This window comes from Taudactylus pleione, unplaced genomic scaffold, assembly GCF_031769625.1.
Source record: "Taudactylus pleione unplaced genomic scaffold, aTauple2 ptg000139l, whole genome shotgun sequence".
Classification (NCBI taxonomy): domain Eukaryota; kingdom Metazoa; phylum Chordata; class Amphibia; order Anura; family Myobatrachidae; genus Taudactylus; species Taudactylus pleione.
The window spans coordinates 4,034,275-4,056,504 of NW_028284541.1; the positions used below are offsets into that span (position 1 = coordinate 4,034,275).

General features: G+C 45.6%; 1 protein-coding gene across 5 annotated transcripts in view; it reads left to right on the forward strand.

Moving 5' to 3' along the window:
* LRRC9 (leucine rich repeat containing 9) overlaps nt 1-22,230 on the forward strand; it is a 151,131-nt gene that overhangs the window by 64,957 nt on the left and 63,944 nt on the right. For 4 of the 5 annotated variants that reach the window (XM_088473719.1, XM_088473718.1, XM_088473720.1 and 1 more), the window contains exons 13-17: nt 5,668-5,794; nt 15,331-15,477; nt 18,573-18,694; nt 18,897-19,070; nt 21,607-21,726. In XM_088473719.1, coding sequence (XP_088329845.1) covers nt 5,668-5,794; nt 15,331-15,477; nt 18,573-18,694; nt 18,897-19,070; nt 21,607-21,726 — 690 coding nt within the window. The remainder of the gene's footprint in view (nt 1-5,667; nt 5,795-15,330; nt 15,478-18,572; nt 18,695-18,896; nt 19,071-21,606; nt 21,727-22,230) is intronic. The other variant, XM_088473722.1, reaches the window with a different exon arrangement.

Consider the following 22,230-nt stretch of genomic DNA (forward strand, 5'->3'; position numbering starts at 1 on the left):
ACCACCCACAAACGGCGCTATCTGTCACTCATTCCACTGGGCAGTCTTTTCAGGGCGAGCGAGCAAAATCCGATCGCTCGTACTAGTTTGCGCATGCGCACTGTTACTTATACGTATGCGCAGATGGGCGACCATCGCTCAGAGCGAGCGAGCGCAACTTAGCGTCCGGGTCTGAATCAGGCCCTATATACATAATAAAACTCTGCTTTGATGTATTTGTAAAACAAATAAAATCAACATACATAGAAATTGAATAAATAAATCTGTTTTGATAATCAGATATTAATAATTGAATAAATTCCAAGGACAGATAATTTTAGTAGTAATAGAGCCTGGAGTTCTACAAATATTTGATATAGGCTGTGTCTTTCAACCCTCGATTATAAGAGGTTGTAGTTTTACTTAAATCTGCCGAGGGAGGGAGGGGCACAGACCTCTCTGCGGCTAGTTCCACATCACCGGCTGGAAGGGGGTGTGAGCGGGAGGACCAATGGAAAGCCTCAATCACTGACTAAGGTGGTCAGTGATTTGATCAGTGGTAAGTCTAAAGGCCATTACTCGCTCCTAATTCTCCTGGATCTCTCTGCTGCATGTGACACTGTTGACCAAGCTCTTCTCATACAAAAACTACAATCCTTAGGTCTCCAGGACACAGGGGTCATTCAGACCCGGTCGCAAGCACCGATGTGCTCGCAACCGGTTCGATGGGTACCCCTGCGCAAGCGCAGCGAACACACTGCGCGTGCGCAAGCCCCGTTGCCAGAGATAAGACTCTCTCGCTCCGGAGCTCGCTACAAAAGGGGCGGCTGTCGATGATGATGGACAGCTCGCCCCTTTTTGTAGGCGGGCCGGGGGGGTGGTTTCCAAAACGGAGGCGTTCCTTAAGGAACGCCTACCGTTTTGTGGGCGGCCGCACTGACATCATCAGTGATGTCAGTGGGGAGCTTCCTGCTCCATCAGAGCAGAAAGCTCCCTGGGGCCTGCAAGTGCCCAGACCCAACCTTAGGGTCTGGTCACAAGCCCCGATGGTCGCGATGGTGATCACCATCGCGACCATCACCCTGGTCGCTAGCTAAGCTGTGGGTGGTAAGGTAACCCACAGCTTAGCTTGCGACCAGGAGGCCGCACCAAAAAAAAAAGAAGCGCCCGCCCTCATTCAAAGAGAGCGATCACTTCTTGCGACCGCCTCTGAATGAGGTCCACTGTCCTATCCTGTCCTCATCCTACTTCTCAAATCGCTTTTGCAGTGTTAGTTTGTCTGGATCCACCGTCTATCCGATACTTCTATTATTTGGAGTACCGCAAGGCTAAGTCCTATGCTTTACTCTCTATAGCACCTCTCTTGGGAAACTAATCAGCTATAGATTGTAAGCTTACAGCAGGACCCTCATACCTCTCTCTCTGTCTGGTATGGGTGTGGTATGATATGTCGACAGTCATGATGTAGATGGTGGTGAAATGTTGACATATCGTCCTGGTGGCCCAACGGTGACTTACCTGTTTCGGGTGGCTGCAATGGCTCCAGCTTGGCTTCAGGGTCCTGGTGGTCATGTGACCGTCACTTCCAGGTCAGACCTCCGATCCTTCAACGTTCTGGTATTTTTCTGCTTTCCTTAACTCTCCCTCTATTGCCTAACCCTAACCAACCCCTGGCCTTTAGCTTTACCCTAACCTATCCCCGCAGCCTAACCCTAACCTCCACTGCAGCCTAACCCTAACCTCCCCTGTAGCCTAACTACCCTGCAGCCTAACCTTAATCTCCCCCTGCAGCCTAACCCTAACCTCCCCCTGCAGCCTAACCTTAACCCCTTCCTGCAGCCTATCCCTAACCTTCCCCTGTAGCCTAACCTTAATCCCCTCCCGCAGCCTAACCTTAACCTCTCCCTGCAGCCTAACCATAACACCCTCCCGCAGCCTAACCCTAACCTCCCGCAGCCACCCTAACATTAACCCCCTCCCGCAGCCTAACACTAACCTCCCCCTGCAGCCTAACCTTAACCCCCTCCCGCAGCCTAACCGTAACCTTCCCCTGTAGCCTTACGTTAACCCCCTCCCGCAGCCTAACCCTAACCGCCCCCTGCAGCCTAACCTTAACTATCCCGCCCACAGCTAAATCTAATATCGACATTCTGACAATGTCGACATTTCACATATCAACATTGTGTGCATGTCAACACGTTGCCTGTCGACATTTTGCCAGTGTCAACATCACAACTGTCGACATTGTGGCGTTGACATGATAGTTGACAATGTCCACATTTTGACTACATTCTGTCCATTAATATCCAGTCTTCATTAATTACTGTTTTGTTCCCAATTGTAAAGTGCTACAGATTATGTTGGCTCTATGCAAATAACTGCTAATAAATAAATTATAATAAATCAGTCATCTCACTATTACCCTCACCCAGCTTTGCAGCTATTTGAAAATGTCAAACTTTATAACATAGCATAGCCCTGCGTCTAGGAGACATCATATTCTGAATGTCTAAAGCCATCGTTAATCAAAACTCAGAATCTTCTAACTTCATTTTTATCCTAGAAGATTACTAAAGGTGCCCATCCACTAGCAGACATGAAAACATCTGCACAATTACGACATTGTAATCGTGCAGTCGTTTGTCAGTCTGTGATGAGCCTGCACTGAACGAGCAGTCGTTCAATGCAGGCTCATCAATCATCTGCAAACATGCTCAACTTGATGTTATCAGGTTGTCCAGCATGTTTGCACGATGATAGATGTCTAAACGACCAGCGGGCACGCGCATCGCTGGTCGTTTTAGACATTTTTGCAAACTATTTGCAAACGATTTATGAACGATTGAACGATCATTATCATTCAGTCGCTCAACTTAATCGTCTAGTGGATGGGCACCTTTACTTGTGATTCGGCGTTACATAAGATACAGCGAGACCACTAATATAGAATATTTTACATACAGTCAGCATATTTTCCATTGATAACAGTGGGAGTGAGCAAGCAGCAGTAAGCATGTGTCAGACGTTAGGAATCTCATCAATGTACTATATCGTATTTGGTTATGAGTAATCTAGAAACAAGAACATGTACTAAGAAGAAGTGTGTCAGTTACCAAAAACAAAAATGCGTTACCTTCCCCCATAAATCTTGTAACTTTGGCCATTTTTGATAACGATTTATTACTTTTCTGATAAACATATAAATACAACAAAAGATGGCTGCTCTCAGTCATTCATCCCACATTCACACCATACACTCAGTGTGCCAAAAGGCTAGACTCCATCAGGGCTCGGAAAAGTAACAAAGAGAAGGCACCCTACTGGAAACTTAGAGAAGTAGGATTTCACTAGGACAAACGTGAGTTTGTTGGCTTATCAATCCAAATTGCCCATACGTCCAAAAACTAACATATGTGGCATTACCTTGCCAGTTTCCTCTGCCTCTGTGTAGTCTGAACGTTCAACTGCATTTTGGTTTTGTGTTTGCTAATGTCAACAGGTACTGAACTTAAAAGTATTCTCAATCACACAATCACATTACTGTGCCTAATCAACAGGCTATTTTGCTATTCAGTACTGCTGTCTGTCCTTATCTGTTTAGCAGTTACTGACCTGTTTTTTGTTTTTTTCTGGCCATCCCTGTCTGCTCATGAGCCTTTTCTCTTCTTGTGTCCTGGCCAGGAACCAGAGCTACTTACCCTGATCCGTGGTCTGTACTAGACTATATCTCTGTCTCATCATATTATAATCTTCTTCATGGTGTATCAGCTGATTCCTAGTGGTGTTAGCCTTGGACTTGCTGTGAAGCCCATTACCTTCTTTCAGGGTTCATGGATGAGCAGCGGTCACCCATTATCTTTTGCACATCAGGTGCGCTAGTGTCATGTTCACTTAGTTGAGCTACTGCACATACACAAAATGTACTGAAAACCCCTACGACACATGCGTTACCCATGAGTGTACACCCAAATGCGCTGTTGAGTACAGGGTATCAGAACTGATCAGGGAAAACCATGGGTGTTCCGGGGTGGTGACTGGGAGGTGGCCTAAACAATCCGTTGCCTGGGCGTGTTATGGGAGTGTTGCGAGCGTGTCAGTGAAAGCGTCTCTCAGAAGCAGAGCCATAGCCCTTCCCCTGGTGTACAGTCATGCGCCTGAATGTGCAAGGGCTGATTGGTGCAGCTTTAGACGCTACCATCGGACGCAACATTGAAACTTGCACCAGCCGCATGCTAGGCAGAGTATAGCCTCCAATGTGGGCGATTAAGCGCCTGATCGCCTAATTCAGAATGTGTAGAATGGGCCCTGCAATCTCGCTCGCAGACCCACCAAGCTGCAGCATGATTGACCTGCTGCGGTGTTTGGGGGGCGGTGCGAGGGCGTGCCTGGTCACCGTTCCAGGAAACGGAGGCACAACGATCCTGTCTTCCGGGAGCGAGCCCAGGGTCTGCGTCAGCGGATGCAGATTCCTGTCTGCTTACGTGACTAGCACCAGGTCAGGATGCGGGAAGCTTCAGCTCCCGCAGCCTGACCAAATCAGCAACCATTATGACCATTGGTTGCAATGGTGATCCCAGTGCTGGGCTCGCAAATGCAGCAAGGAGGTGTCTGACACCATTTGCATCTGAGATGGACGGACTTACATAACCGCTTGTCTGCTGCTCTGCAAATGCCCTGAGTTTGCAACCAGTTCAGCAACACTCCCCATAACATGCCCATAAGAAGTACCATCTCCATGCGCCTGAATAACTGCCTCCCATGCACCGCCCAGGAACGGAATTGGTATGAAATACTGGCGGCTCAAATCCCGACAGCAGCATCCCGATATCTGAAGATCCCGACAGGGGTGGTAAGTATTCTATCCCTACCCCTCTCCCCCCTAACCATTCCTTAGTGGTGCCTATCCCTAACCTACCCCCTAGTGCCTAACCCTAGCCTCCCCCCCAGTGGTGCCTAACCCTAGCCCCCTCTACATGCACCGAGACCTATCCCTCCCGTGGGGTGCCTAGCCATTACCCCCCCCCCCCCGGTGGTGCTTAACCCTACCACCCCCTCCCCATAGCTTAACCCTAACCCTCCCTCAGAGGTGCCTATCTCTATGTCCCCCCAGGGGTGCCTAAACCTAACCCTTCTCCCCACCCCCCCACGGCTAAGACCTAAGAAGCCCCGCTTACTTTTGTTCGGGATGCCGGCTGTCAGGATTTTTGGTGTGGGGCTAAAGCTAGGCCGCCGATAATCTAACTACATCCCCCGGGAAAGCCTGATACATTTCCAATACATTTTGCAACGTGCGTCTCAGTCACTGCTGTGACTCTGTGTATACACACTGTGTAACGCATGCACCTTACAAGTCTTTAGATGTTTGCGCACATGCACAGCAGCAAAAATTGCTTAACTCTGTGAACAATGGCATTGCGGGCGACTGAGAATCACGCCCTATATTGCTTCTCCATAGTTTTGTCACTTGCCTTTTAACTTTCATCCCCTTCTGAGTTTTCTTCAAGGTATTTTGTCTTTATACAATTTTATGCTTGTATAGAGAAAGACATTTTAGTTAATGTAATTTGGTGGAAAAAGGCTGCGGAATATTGGCCTAAACTGATGGGGTTACAGGGCGTTATCTCAGATATAATTTGTTTCATTTACAATTGTCTTCATCCCTAATGTGTCATGTTGTGTTTTCCACAGCTGGATGAACAAGAACAAGACGATACTGTTCTTCTCTCTAATAGTTTGGGATTTGTTGAGACTTCTAGATTGGAGCAAGCAACATCCCAGGAGATAAAGCATCATGATCCAGAGCTCTTTAAACATGGTAACCTAATTACAGCTGCACATAAGTGATATATGAAATTCATAGATGAGACGCTGAATCCAGCATAGCTATTTGAGTGCTTTTGCCTAACAGCCAACGAATGCATCATGTTCCATGTAATTACTTTAAGAATCATTGTGGAATGCGTCAAGTTTTACATGAGGTCTTGGTTCCATATGCACATTAATGCAGATAGAATAGCAATTCAAGCACTTCCTGGAAACAAAATACTCACTGTCATTTCCAATCTTCCAACTACACTGCAATCAGCATTAGTCACTGCAGAATTATTGTTAGTTAGATTTACTCTAGTGTTACTAGGAGCAAGACGACTGAATACTTGTGGGATGTTTATGGATGTGAGTAAGGGGTAGGTTGTTACAATGACACAAAATTGTACTAGTTGAAATATGTCAATTCAAAATTAATTTCTCTTCATCGACAATGCCTGAGGCCAGCAAGATTCCATAAATACTTGCAACTTCTGGGGTAATAATTTTTAGTCACACCTGGAAAAACTTAAATGTAATTTTCATTCAGTTAAGAGTGTCTTGGTGCATCTGGTTGTCACAATAAAATCTCAAACTTGTTGCAAATACCAATGACCCTTGCTCCACTGAATTGAAGCACTAACATAGTTAAGTATCTCTCAACATGTAGGAGGGACAGATGTAACTTCCCACAGGTCTACTATTTGGGAACAGCATTTTGTTGGAAATTCATTCCAGGTGGGGCTCTTCTTAAAAGTGTTTGATACTTTTTCTCAGTATTATAAGTTTAATTATTATTTTAAACTCCAACTCTAACAAAATAAACTTGTGATGCAGAGCAAAATTTCGATCACCTTTTGTTAGGGAAAATTATTTAAACAAGATAAAGTGATTTTTGAGCTGAGGCAATAGCCATTTAGTTAGTTCTACAATTGGGACTTTTTTTTTCTAGTGAGAAGAAGGCCAGAGATGAGTAATAGTCTAATCAGGAAATTAGAAGTGCATGAATATGAGTTTTGATGGTGTCCATGATGATGGATCTAGTTGAGGAGGTTTGGCAATGGTGAAGTGACAAGGGTGTGAGACTGTGGGGGGAGCGAAGGAGAGGGTATAGTTGAGGAGGACACCTAGGCACTTGAACAGAAGAGTGTATGATGCAGTCAATAGAAAGTGAGAGCATAGGAGGTGTGGTGGTCCTGGATGGGGACAATATAAAAAGTTTGATTTTGGACATGTTGAGCTTGAGAAAGTGTAGGAACATCCAGGAGGAGATAGCAGAAAGACAGAGACACCAGAAATGACGGAGGGATAGAGGTCAGGGGAGGAGAGGTAAATTTGGATGTTATCAGCACATAGGAGGTACTAGAGACTGTAAGAGTTGACGAGATCTCCAAGGGAGTAGGTGTAGAAGAAAAAGAGAATGAGGCAAAGTACAGACCCTTAGGGGTAAATTTACTAAGAATCGAGATGACAATCTCAGGAGAGTTTAGGCATGTTTTTCAACTCGCACATTTACTAAAGGCAAAGTCGGGTGAGTTAGAGAGAGATTTCTCTCTTCTCACTTGTAAAACTCAGGTGAGATAACAAACTCGAATCTTATCACCATCGGGCAAACGCGGAAGTACTTTTCACCTAAAAGATACAGCTCGCAAATTTGCCAAGAATCGAGATGACAATCTCGGGTGAGATGCCAGCAAACTCTGCCAAATTGTAGTTTTAAACACTCACCTCCAGAGCGGCGAGTTTGCCAGAAACATACACAGATCAGTGTGATTTGTGTATGTTTCTGCATGTAAATAGTTAAATTAGAATTTATTTAAAAAAAAAATTACATAGGGTCCCCCCAAAAGCATAACCAGCCCCAGACTTGTCAGCCTGTCCTGGTACCTAAAATTATGGGGAACAAAACGAGTAGGGTTCTACCGTAATTTAGGTACCAGCACCAGGCTGCAGGAACAGGGCCTGGTTTTAAATATAGGGGGAAAAAATTTGCGGCCTCTGATTGACTGGGGGGACGTGGGAAATCCCGTGACGTCCTGTCAGCTGGCATTCGCATTGTATTGGTATGTGTGACAACACACATACTAATACTTGACCATTTGGTTTCGGGTAATCGGGTTTCCTGTAATCTTTGGAACCAGGACCGGCTGACAAGTTCGGAGACGGTTATGCTTTTGGGAGGGTGGGAGGGCCAGGTCTAACACACAAGCAGCCTGCACATATCTCACTGATATGTGCAGGCTGCTAGCTCTGGAGAGGATTTGCAGAGAGAAAACACTGCAATCTTGGGCAGTGAGTAATCTCATCTTCACTTGCAACTCGGGGGAGATATCTCGATCTGCTTCACCATCGGCCATCTCACTTTCAGCTAAACTCACTTCATAGTAAATTTGATAGATGAAAAGCGGGAAAATCACCCGAGATTCGGCGATGCAAATCGAGATTAAAAAAAGTGGATTTTTGGTATTTACTGTTGAATCCTTTTCTCTGAGTCAGGCTGGGGGACACTGGACCATGAGGTTGTAGGTGGGAAGGTGTGGAGTAGGCACTAATGACTGAAATCTATAAACCCCCCCCCCCCCCCTGCGACCCCTGACTCCAGTGCAACTTCAAAAGTGCCTGGTAAGGAGAAGCAATATTCAGTGACACTGTCACAAAAAAAATAACGAAATTGCCGGTCATTTAAGACCCAAATCATAACTCGTACTCAATACAACTGAGCGTGAGGGAAATCCTCTTTTCTCTTTCCTCAAGGCTGGGGGACACTGGACCATGGGACGTTCAAAAGCCGCCCCCGGGGGAGGGAACGCTCAGGTTGCCTGACCGGAGAACTGTACGTTCAAAGTGGGCGTCACTGGAGGCAAAAATATGAAACTTGTAGAATCGTGCAAATGTTTGGACAGAGGACCAAGTAGCTGCGCGACAAACTTGTTCAGCTGAGGCCCCGTGAAGCGCCGCCGAGGAGGCCGCCACGGCCCGAGTGGAATGGGCCGACACCCTGGCTGGTGCTGGGCGCCCCACATCAGAATAAGCCTTTGAGACCACTGAGCGGAGCCATCTTGCAATGGTCTGCTTCAGGTTTGTGGGCGTCGTAGAGGACCAACAGAGAGTCCGTCCGACGTAAGTCCGAAGTTCGGTCCAAGTAAATTCACAGGGCCCGGACAACATCCAACAGTGACAGATCGTCCTGGTCCCCTGAAGACTGTGAAGGTGAGAACACAGGAAAAATTATTTCCTGGTTCAAGTGGAAAGATAAAACCACTTTCGGTTGAAAAGAAGGAACCATTCTGAGAACAGCCCTGTTGTCATGGAAAACAAGAAAAGGTGGTTTGCAAGACAAGGCCCCCGACTCACCGACCCGCCGAGACGAGGCAATGGCCATAAGAAAAACCACTTTCCACGTGACGAACCGCAGGTCCACGGATTCCAATGGCTCAAAAAGAGCCGACAGAACCAGGGGCAAATCCCAGGGCGCTACTGGCGGCTGAAACGGAGGCTGCAAGACCTGGGAGGAGAACCAGACGTTGCTGAAAGTAAACGTACAGAGTCGAAATCTGTACCTTCAAAGATTGAAGTCGCAAGCCGGCTTCCAAACCACCCTGAAGAAAAGCTAACAGCCTTGGAAGGCGGGACTGGGCAGTATGCACTCTGCGCCGCTCACACCACATGATATAGGTTTTCCAAACCCTGTGGTAGTTCTGTACGGGAACCTGCTTCCGCGCCCGGAGCATGGACCTGATGACTGAAGGGGAAAAACCCTTAGCTTTCAAGAGCTCGGTCTCAACAACCAGGCCAACTGAGGTAGGTCCTCGTGACAGAATGGCCCATGCAGAATAAGATCTGGTCGCAGCGGAAGACCCCAACCTGGACCTGCGGCTAGCTTGAGAACCGCGGCGAACAACGACCGGCGCGGCCAGTTTGGAGCCACTAGGATGACTGAAACCTGCTTCTTCCTGACTTGACGGAGTACTCTTGGTAACATGGGAATTGGAGGAAAGATGTATGCCAGACGGAAGTTCCAGGAAACTGTCATGGCATCCACTGCGAATGCCAAAGGATCTCTGGACCTCGCACAAAATCGAGGGACCTTGCGATTGTGGCGAGATGCCATCAGGTTCACCTCCAGCAGGCCCCATCTCTGGACCAACTGCTGGAAAACCTCTGGGTGGAGAAACCACTCCCCTGGCAGGAAATTGGTCCTGGTGAGGTAGTCTGCCTCCCAGTTCTCTGCCCCCGGTATGAAGACAGCTGAAATTGCCGGGACAAACGTATCTGCCCAAGTGAGAATGAGACTTGACTCTGCCAAGGCAAGCGCGCTTTTGGTTTCCGCCCTGGTGGTTTACATACGCCACCGCCGTGGCGGTCTGTTTGGATCCTCACAGGCCGGCCAGGAGGGCCTGAGCCCCGCACAGGGCCAGATAAATGGTCCAGAGCTCCAGCACATTTATTGAAAAACCTATCTCCAATGACGACCAGGTCCCCTGTAGACAGAGGATCTCCGCCACCGCTCCCAAACTTGCGTCTGTGATGACCATGATCCAGTTGGGAGTAACCAGGGACCGACCCTGGAGAAGGTGATCGGTAATCAGCCACCAGCGAAATGACTGACGAGTGCTGTCTGACAGAACCAGCAATTGAGAAGAGAGGTCGTCTGAGCACCCCGTCCAATTACGGAGAATCTCCCACTGGAGAATCCGTGAATGGAAGTGACCGTACTGGATGGTCTCGAAGGTAGAGACCATCGTGCCTAGTAACTTCATGCTCAGCTGGATGGACGAGGAGCAGACAGCACTTTCCTGATTAAATCCTGAAGGGCCCGGGCTTTGGGCTCGGGCAAGAAAACTCTTTCCAGTGCTGTATCGAAGATCACACCCAAAAACATCAGACGTTGGCACGGCCTGAGGTGACTCTTCTCGAGATTCAGTATCCACCCGTGATACTGTAACACCTGAACGATATGATCCAGGTGGAGCTGAAGTTGGGCAGCCAAATCCGCCTTCACTAGCAAATCATCCAAGTAGGGTTCAATCGTTATACCCTCGGAATGCAGTAGACTCGCTATCGCTGCCATGATCTTTGTGAAGACCGTCGGAGTAGAGTATGATGTCCCGTCCAAATTGGTATGTAGAGATATGCGTCTCTGATGTTGATAGACGCCAAGAACTCGTTTGCCGACATACCCTGGATTACTGACCGGTGCGATTCCATGCGGAACCGATCCACCAATAGGCTGGCATTCAAGGCTCGCACATTTAAAATCGGCCGATAGGTGCCGTTGGGCTTTTGGACCAGGAACAGGTTGGCGTAAAACCCCCGTTCTTGTTGAGACTGTGGAACTGGAGCTATAACCCCTTCTGAACAGAGGGAATTGATCGCCTGGTTTAAGGCCAGTCTCTTCTCCGGCTCCCTGGGCAATGCCGTGGCGAAGGAACGTTGCGGCGGTGGCCCCCTTAGGTCGATCACATAACCTCGGGAGACAACGCCCCCTACCACTGAGCGCTCCATGGTATGGATCCAAGGCGGATCAGGACCCTGGTAACTGACCCCCGCAACTGCGGGTGGTGATGGCAACATAGGGGCTGGCGCTGCCTGAGCTAGTTCCTCTCTCTGGCGGAACAACAGCACCAAGTCGGAGAGCGAGCGGTTCATAACCTGAGCCCAAGCCGGCTCCTCCGCAACCGGAGTGGCTCCCCCTCCTGGATGCGCACACGTGGGCCCCAGCTGACAGTCCACACACAAAGCCCCTGCATCCAGCTGTCCACACGGTAATTTAACCTGACACTGGGCACATGTAAAAAATATAGTCATAGTGGGGTTTTGGCCCTTTGTGGACTTTTTGTCCGTCATTAGAGCACCCCCCTTCCTGCGCTGCCCTGCCTCAGCAGTCAGCCCAGAAAAAAGAATAAATCAATAAATAAATTTATAACATGCAACAATGAAAATGCAAACACTCCCAAACAGGCACCACAAAAGGATTCAGCAATAACTGAAAAAACTACTTAGCTGCACCCCGCAGAGGGAAAGGAGTTTGAGATCTCTCTGTCTTCCCTCCATACTGTCAGTCTTGTAGACTGAGCAGCCCATGCAGCTTCCAGGAAACCTGTATTGTGCCGCTGGAGGGCGGGGGGAACCAGCAGACCATGGCTCCTCCCACCGCCATACTGAAGCAAGCTCCCTGGCTCCTTCCCTCAAGTGCTACTCCCCTCAGTGGGGAAAGCACTTGGAATAACCCGCGTTCATCGCGGGTGACCTGTAGTCGGCGCTCCCCCCTCTGGAGCCGCCGTCAGTAAGCCCGGCAAGATGGCGCCGCCACCCATGACCACGCTAACTGCCTGCACCTCTACCAGGTACAGCAGCGCGCAATCCCCGGGCCCAGAAGGTCTCACAGAGACCGGAGTGTGTAGGATGGGGAAAGAGCTCAGCTTTACACTCCTGCTATGCGCTGCTACCATTAGCGCACCGCACCTATAGGTAAAAATACAAATAAATCTTTACAAATAAAAAGCCCTAAGCTAAAAAACAAAAGGCTGCAGTGCAAGCCCCAGGCAGCTTCCTGTTCTAACAGAGCAGGAAGCACCCTACTGACATCACTGGTGATGTCAGTAGGGCCGCCTACAAATGACAGGCATTCCTTCAGGAACGCCTCCGTTTGGCCACCCCCCACCACGCCTACAAAACGGGGCGAGCTGTCGATCAACATCGACAGCCGCCCCTTTTGTAGCGAGCCCCGGAGTGAGAGAATAGGCGCTTGCGAGCAGGTCTGAATGAGACCCTAAATTCGACCATTCTCGATTCTTAGTAAATTTACCCCTTAGAGTACTTCAACAGGTAGAGGGAGAGGTGGAGTCAGAAGAGGAGACATTGAAGGAGCATTTATTAAGGTAGGGGGACAACCAGGAAAGGACAGTGGACCTTATTCAGAGTCGGTCGCGAGTGCTGAGTGCTCACAACCGACTCGATGTTGGTCCACAGGGCATGCGCACGACGGAGACTGCTCCGTCGTGCGCATGCGCGAGCCCCCGCTAACGACGGATCACCCGTCGTTAGCGGGCTCGAAGCAGACGGAGCGAGCTGTCGATGTTGATTGACAGCTCGCTCCGTTTGCTGGGCGGACTGGGGGCGTACCCGGCCAAACGGAGGCGTTCCTTTCGTAACGCTTGCCATTTTGTGGGCGTCCCCACTGACATCATCAGTGGTGTCAGTGGGGAGCTTCCTGCTCAAACAGAGCAGGAAGCTCCCTGGGGCTTAAGGTTGACAAGACCCTACCCTAGGGTCTCGTCGTAAGCCCCGATACCATCGCGACCATCTCCCTTAGCGGTCGTTAGAGCTGTGGGTGTTAACCCACAGCCTAACGACCGACATGGAGGCGGCCGTTCAGGATGCAAGCGGCCGCCCTGTTTCTGAGCGACCGCTTGCGTCCTACGACCGCTTCTAAATGAGGCCCAGAGTCTTAGGGGTAAATTTACTAAAGTGAGAGTTTTTAGAAGTGAGTTTTAAAAGAGATGTTGCCGATAGCAACCAATCAGATTCTACTTAACATTTAACTAGCACCTTCTAGAAGATAATAGCTAGAATCGGATTAGTTGCTATGGGCAACATCTCATTTAAAACTCACTTCTAAAAACTCTCACTATAGTAAATTTACCCCTTAGAGACCAAAGGACTGGAGTGTCTGATCCACAGTATCAGAGGCTGCAGGTTAGGCCAGGGGAATAAGTAGAGAGCTGACCCTTGGATTTTGCAGCAATGAGAACATTAGTTATTAAACCTAGTGAGTGCCTGTGGAGTGGAGGGAGAGGAAACCAGACTGAAGTGGGTCAGGGAGGTAGCAGGAGGTGAGGAATGTTTTGGCAGCTAAAGATGACCCTTTCAAAGGTCTTTGAGGCAAAGGGAAGGAGAGAGATAAGGCGACCAGATGAGAGGGACAGATTGAAGAGGTGAGTGAGGGGGTATCAGTCATCGGAAGAAAGGAAGCAAAGGAGGTGAGAGGTAATGGGGTCAAAGGGGCAAATAGAAGGGCGAGAAAAAAAAAAGGGCAAGGAGCTCATCCCCAGCGGCAGAGAAGATGGGCAGGCTGTTCAGGCAGTTGGAGTTAGGGTAAGGAGGGGAGGGTAGAGGAAAGTGTTGAATGTGGCCAAAAGATGGCAGACATTGGAAGACTGGGAGGAAATGAGCAACTTGTAGTAAGATTGTTTGGAGAGAGAGGGCTACGAGAGAACGTTGCAAGTGGGCGTCTCAGTCTATGCCCATTTGACCACACGGATGTACATAAAGGAAGGAATTTGTATAAAGTCGCAGACCGCCAATAGATGCTGCTGCATGTGCTTCTGCGTCCACATCTGAATCAGGTCCTCTGACCAATAGTGACATGATAGCATTCTACGTTTCTCCTCATCCCCAAGCTGTTCTATTGGATTGAGATGTAGTGGCAGTGGTGGCCATTGGAGTACACTGAACTCATTGTCATGTACATGGAACCAACTTACTGTTACCTTTTTCCCTCTGTGACAGGGCTGCCTCTTGGGGCATTCGACCAGTGCGGTTAAACAGGGGCGCCACCCCATAGAGGGTACAGTCCTCCCAACCATCTAGATTTCAGCGGGACAGTCCCATTTTCGGACACTGTCTCGCTGTTCCACTCGCTGGCCACAGTGTCCCGTGGGCGGTCGGGAGGTTGGGGACACCCACCGCGGCAGCACTGCTTTGCTAAGCAGAGAGCGGTGGTGCCGGTGAAGATGAACGGATGGCGTGTGCATGCTCGCAGTGTCCTTTCAATACAGGGAGAGGGCTGGGGGACAGCCCAGCTACTGACGGAGTGCTGGGCTCGCCCCCAGCATGATGTAAAACGGGAGGTGTGCCATGCAGACACGCCCCCAAATAACATCATGTGGTCTATGGAAATGATGCCACGCCCACTTTTTGGGCACGCGCTATACTGGCACAGGCCTCTGCTCCACCTGGAGCCTCCTCTTCCATGTGACTATAACATAAGACTAATAGCAATGACTCCTATTTATCACCATATTGCTGTATGGTCCCAACTTTCCCCGCATAACACCTGTATATAAGAAATATGTTTTCTACCATTCAAAAGAAAAAGAAGTTGTTTGAAGATAATAAATAGAGCAATCTGCCATCCAGCAATTCTGCTGAGTGAGTTCCACAAATCTGGACCTGCTAATAGCAACTGATAAATATACATACAAAAACTATACTTTTTAGGTATTTATTTATTTTTTTATTTCCATTTTTACTTAGTAAATACAGTTATTTATTTAAAAATGGTTTCTCTTAAATTTTTAATCATCTGAGTTTAAACATGCCCCTAATGAATACTAGACCTTGCACTCTGTACCTCCAGCCGTGTAATCGTTTGTTTCTGCACATTTGCTTATGTGATAACTTTTTTTCTCTATTTTTATTCCAAAGACTCCGTGTATTTGTCTGTACCTTTTATCTTGGAAATCATTAATAAAACCAATGACGAGACAATCAGTGCTGCTGAACATTCGCCATCTAATATTGTGCTGTATTTTCTATCATCAGGTAAACTTATCATTGCCAAAGTGTTTCTGGGCCATAGCGTTCAGGCACAAAAAGGTCTTCCTCTTACTCCTGCTAATTATCCTAATGCTACTTCAGTCTTCAGACCTCTGAAATTAAATGACCATCTACTATGTTCTTCAGATGATGGTAGGTTGATGTACATTAACTCATTATATAAAAAATTACACGTAAATTGCATGGTTTATTACCCATGCTTTTTACGGCAATGGCTGTCTAAGTATTGTATTTAGAACCAAAGCTAAAACATAATATTTGTGTATGTTGGGTCCTGCATCCTGTGTGACTGTGCCTATTAGACTGGGTGCCCACCAGCCATTCTTTGCAAACAAGTGGTGCGGCAACCACCTAATAATGTCAATATTATTTGTTACAAACCCCTTATTTTCTATTTGTTATATTATTCTGCATAGCACAATTATTCAGCAGTAAAATAATCAACAGGAAGTGCATATATGCTTAACCACGATGGGACTCGTTTATGAACCACTAGAAATTCGGGCACACACCTGTTCTTAATTTGCACATGTGCGATTACTTCTTCATGCATGTCAAGGTGCACCCCCATTTTATGGTCATTGGCGCTGACTTCGGCTCATTAACCTCCACCTACAGTAGCTTTACAGGTTGGTGGATACACCTATAAAATGTGCCTGGTGGCAAACAGTGAACTGTCACTATAATGACCGGCCTGCTAATACTTTAGGACCACCTCCCTTCATTCATTTAAATTAGAAAATACAGAGAGATTTTATATAAAATACTGTTTAGTTTATATTCATTTATGAGTTAGATTAAACACAAGAAAGACGGGACACTGGGAAGCATCTCTATAAGGCACATATTCAATTTGAAGCGTTAAGTCCAGATCCACGTTAAGTTACCGCCGATGACGCCATTATCGCCTGTTTTGGTTTTACCCCGTATTCAATTTGAAAGACTTTCCGCCTGAGCGGAAAGTCAATGCAATGTAATAGGCGGTAAAGTATCGCCTATGAATGGCAGGCGGAAAAAAGTGCAGAATTGGGGTTTTGGGGTGCAACCTTGCGGGAACCCCCCTGCAGCCTTCAGACAGTCCCCCAAAGGTAATATCTGTGTCAAAAAAATAAAAAAAAACCTTAAGGACACCCCAAAAATTTACTTTGAAAAAGGGGGCAAAAAAAATTAAAATGTTGGGGTACAAACTTAAAAACTAGCGAACTTGACTCTGGGGGGGTCCCCAAGTATGCTCCAAGTGTTTTTTTGATTGCAGGTGTTTGCGGCAGGTGGATTTTTCAAGATTTTTTCAACTTCACTTTTTCAACTTTAAATATGCTGACCCCCATTTTCAAGTACCCCAAATTTGATGGGATAACTTATTTTCTGGAAAAAATACTCCTAAATACTATTCTGCATCAGGTATAGAAAAACGCTATTTAGCAGATATTGAGCCCATTTAAAAACACCAAATACCTTCAGCAAGCCAAATCGGGGGGTACCATAGCTAACCGCCATGTCAGAGCATCATTTGGGGGGTGTCAGGCTGATTTCTCCAAAACTGACAGTACTTTCCGCTTGTTAAAGTATCGCTGGGTCCTTTTATGCGTACTTTCAAATTGAATACGGGGTAAAGCATGCACGCGCGCGATACTTTACCGCCTCCAAAACAGGCGAAGTCGGCGTTAAGTCCAGGCCTCGTTAACTTAACGCGGCTCGGCTCAAATTGAATACGGCTCTATGTATGTCATTATGTGAGTAGGGGTATGCAGTACTTGCAAGTAGCAACTTAAATAGCTGAATTTGCAAGTTTTCCTAACGGCACAGACTATTGATGTGAGGCTCCTATTCAAAAAAGTGCAGTAGCAATTGCACTTCTGTATGAAACACATTTCATACTGTACATTCTGTATTTCTTCACACAGGATACATTGTTACTATGCTATAGCTACTGTCACAGTTTTTGGCAACAAGTGGAGTTCCTATTATCATACGTTTTTTCCTCCAAGGAACTAAACTACCAGTAATTGGATAGCATTTACCTAGTGTCATGACACTCAGCCATTATTAGATACATCTGCAGATTTAGGACCATTGTTGGGGTTTATTGTATGTACATTTATTTGTATTGCCATCATTGTTTCTTTTAATAATTTTATATGTGCCTTTGGCCATGTCATTTATATATTAAATATTGTCATTATTATTATTATTTAGCAGCGCACGTCCAGTGTGTGTTTTTTGTTTGGTATCTATTATTGGAACTTTCACAGTAGGTTCCATCTGGACTTGCAGCGCAGTATTATTTTACATATATGTTTTAATACTTTTTCTAGGGGGGACTAGTTAAGCGCCGTGTTTATTTTTATTTTTTCGTGGTATACTGTACATTCAACCTGTTGGTCTGCTTGCTGAGCTACAGTATGATGTACGTCTGAGCTACAGTATGATGTACGTGAGCACTTAAGGGGCCCATACATCTGAGGAACATTTCCCTGATTCCCCAATCTGATCCGTTCCGCTGATCGGAAACACTGATCGGTGGCCATCGATGAATGAAAATGGGTCTGGGAATCAGGGAAATTCTCAGTGTTGAGAATGAGCGAGTGAGCCAGGTTCTGTGCAACTCTGCTAGCGTCTGATACTGTAAAGGGTTCTTGGCATAAAAAAAGCTGCGGCTGCTGCATTATAGAAGTTCACATGCTGATTGAGAGACACACGCACAGATACACAAGTGTTGCATATCAAATTAATCAACACAGGCTCCCGGTGCGTCCTAGGCGCATCGCATTGTGACTTAGACGCATTTTCTGCAAACAAAGATGTCACGCGCTAGCTGAGTCTCATGTGACCAGGCGCATCGAGAGGGGCTGTTTGGCGCGACTGCAGCAAAGACGAGTGTGGACACATCTGTAAGCACTACAGCCTTATGTTTTATATAGTCATTGCCATATAATGTATAGTAAGGACTGCAGAAAGGTCATGCAACTAGAGTTCAGAGAGGACGGCTGCAAATTCAATTCCCCTAGTTGGACAGAAATCTCACTTAATGACCAGCAGAGAACTTGATGGGCGTTTCTTGCCATCAATATTGATCTATTGTGTAATTAGCTAATGTATGCTGATATTTACCTTCCGCAAACATGATGGCCACATTCAGCACCAAGATCAGTATAGTATTACAGTCTATAAAGGTATGTGTAGTTGTATTTCATTTTGAGGTATATTATGTGTTTGCATTCTTTCAGAAGCATGTTCTTCCAATGTATACGGGAACTGTGACTGCAGCCTACGTCGGTGTGAATGGATCTTGTTTGACCTTGAACTGGTCCTGCCAGAGTACATCGTTGACTTTGAATATATTACATCGGTACAACATTCAGTTTTATTCTGTTTTATTTATTTAAAAAATTTTTTTAATAATAGTTGTTGTATTTGACTGAGGTCAGAGGACCTCTTACATTCATTTTTCAAATCTGAGTAGATACAAACAAGTTGGAGATAAAGTGCATCTTTTTCAACTTTTATACATTTTTAATAACATTTTCAATATATTTTTTTCATTTCATCAGGAAAAATCCAATACGTATTTCATTATAAAAGATGACAATCTCTCTAAAGAATTGAAATTGGATGAAGAGCTAATTTCCATGGAACCAATTATTAAACCCAGGCCTAAAATAATTAGTCTTGATGAAAGGACAATTCTTTCTGTAGCAAAAGCCACTGTGTACAGTCAGATAACTGTAAGTATATCCGGACTGTATCTGATGGTATTAGAAAATGACTTAATATCTTGGTTGATTTCTATTCAATACAAAATATATTACGGGACATCTTGAAAATGATGCAATTCCATGGTATGTATTAAATCAAGGCTGTACATTGGTTCAGTCGGCACCATGCAATAGACCAACTCTCAGGCTGCAGTGCTTACTCTTCTTCATTATCTCTGATTTTCTTTATTCTTTTTTGCCTTCCTTAAAATGTAAAACATCTGATGACAACTGATAAATAAACTGTATGAGACTCATTCTGCGTTGGGTGTACACCCGCATAATTACCATTAAATCTGCAAATATATACTGTGCAAGCCCCCCCCCAATAAAAAAGGTGCATGCCTACATCAATGTTTGGATCATGCTTGAAAGATGGAAAGGGGAGGGAAGGGACGCGCAAATACCAACCGAGTGAGTGTATGCGCATTTGTAAACTGAGACAGATCCGCACATAGACTCAAAAAGAACTGTCAGCAGTCGTATCACTTCCGAGGGGCTTCAGGCTGGTGTAAATACACGCTAGTAATGATGATGGTCACTAACGCTAGCTATCTGCTATTGATTGACAGATTGCAGATTCACCTCTGTGCTTTCTTCTGTGCTCAGGCCCATTTCATTTACAATAGTTTTTTTCTTCTATCACTCACACACAAAAAAGAAGATTATACTTTCTGTATCAAAGAGGGTACTTTATAAAGCTGTCTCACATGCGACTGGTGCAGAGCTCGGATGTGTCCTGAGATGCCTCCAACAGAGCACATGGGCGTATATTTTATTTATCGTGGAATTTTTTTACTCATGACTGAGCCCCTATATGATGAACAACACAAATCATTTATGGGGGATCACAAAGTAGACCCTTATATAACCGCAGTCAGCCTCACTAGTACCAGGAAAGATTTGGTGGCAACAGATATAATAATATGTGAGACATGCAACAACATTAAGGAACAAATTCAAATTCTGGATCACATGATAAAAACACTGAATCCAATACAATGATCACACATACAGGTTATTGCAAAACAAGTAGGGAGGCTAACGTGTATTGTAACGGGCACAGTTTCTGCTGTATGAGAACCTTTGGAAATAGCTCCTCCTTTTATTTAGTTAATACCCGGTGGCTCCTCCACAGAAAAGTGAGTCTTGAAAATGCAGCATTCTGCATATGTGTAGTGTGACACAGTTAGGTTAGGGGGTCCCTCTCCTGGGTAGAGGACTCCTTCCTTACACACACACACAGCAGCAGGGAAGCAGCACACCAGTCTGGATGCAAGTACAAGCTGGTCGGCGCCAGTCTTTATTGTACAATGTCAGAAACATAAAGAAAACATAAACGTAAATCCTAGCCCTGTCGGGGCACTAACTTCACAGGTAGTTCCCTCATTACCAGAACCTGGCAGGGCCTAATGCCCTCGCCAGCAACAAAGCACAGCACAGTACTCACAGATAGGTTTTCCAAGTGTCTCTGAGCAAACTCCCTGTCTGCTCTCCCAGGTGAGACAATCAGCCCTCAACACACTAGGCTTATATTGGCCACTCTCAGGTGGAAAACTAACAACTTGTTACCAGGCTGCGAGAACTAAAACCTGGAGTGGCCGTGGGTGGAGCCCTCCCTCTCCTCTCACCCACAACCCCCAGGTCCCAAACCGGCTTTTCACAAAGCCGAAACTCAAGCCTGCTACACTGCAGACTTTCTCCTGGGGATTTTAAACACATAGGACAGGAATCTGGGATAAATGTCCCTGCCACAGACCACTTTACCAGTGATCCTATCACAGTAGTTATTCTTTTATTACATCGACCTGCTTGTATGTGTTCTTTTGCATGATCGTCTGCAGAAATGTTTGGCAGATACAACATTTTTGCACATAGTAAAATGTTCAACCACCAAATGCAGCTCATTTCGCCCATATATTTATTCCAATGTAGATATAAATGTATAAATTCCTCTTTGTCATTCCCTTTTATATGTTGTGCATGTTTTAGTTTCTCTACAGTCTATGGTAATCTGCTGTAATGCCTGTCTCTGGTGACTAGAATACTGAGTCATGGGCAGGCTAATATTTAAATGTCTAGTTTGTTTTATGACTATGTTTTTTTCCTAATTACTAAGAGCTGGGAAATATGCTTGCTATATAAATAAATATTAATAAGAATCTTTGTGTAGGGCTGAGGAGCACCAGTCTCATGCACAGAAAAAGGTTTTTCTATTTAATTTTGGGGGCATACTTACTAGGCAGTGGCTTTGAAAATCCACCACTCGTTGCTGGTTCTGGCTGTGAGATTTAAAAGGGCAATAATATTAAATGCCAAATCAGGATTGTTTTGCATATAATGTTATTGAGCTTTTAAAACCCGATGCCAGAACGGCCAATAAGTGGCTGCTTTTCAAAGTCACCCCTTAATGCGTGATAGCCCTGAACTTTTATAATAGAATAATGAGCACTGATTTTATTTAATATGATCAGGTACAATAATACAATAACTTTTTTTTATACAGATGCTGAACTTACATGGTAACAGTTTAAGTAAACTGAAAGAAATTTCAAAGCTGCGTTGTCTCCGAAAGCTTATAATAAGTTTCAATGAGTTTTCCAGCCTGGAAGATGTCTCATGCCTGGTGAGAAATATTTTTATTAGCTTGTAAATGTGTGAAAAGAAGGGATTTGTATTTTTAATTTTTTTTGATACCCTTTGCCTTTGCTCATTCCTCCCGACAAAACACCATCCACCCGTCTCTAGTTGTATATAGTAAGTAATGACCTGGCCTTGGCATTTGTTCTTTATGCATAGAGACAAACGGGCGCTGACTACCATGCTGAAACTTAATACATAAATTAGATTTCTAATATACATATTGTTTACACTAGTTGTATGTTTATCTGTTAAAATGTTTAAAGAAGTGTGTGTATATATATATATATATATCAGTGATGTGCGGTCAGGTGAGGCAGAGCCTTTCCTGTCATACATAGGTATACTCCAGAGTTTTGACTATAAAAATTTTAAGAAAAATGTAAAGAAAATATTTGTATTATTGTAATCATTTTTATGGTCAAAACTCTGGAGTAAAAAGTGTATGGCAGGTGAGGTGAGGCACTGCCTCCCCTGTCTACCTTTTCCA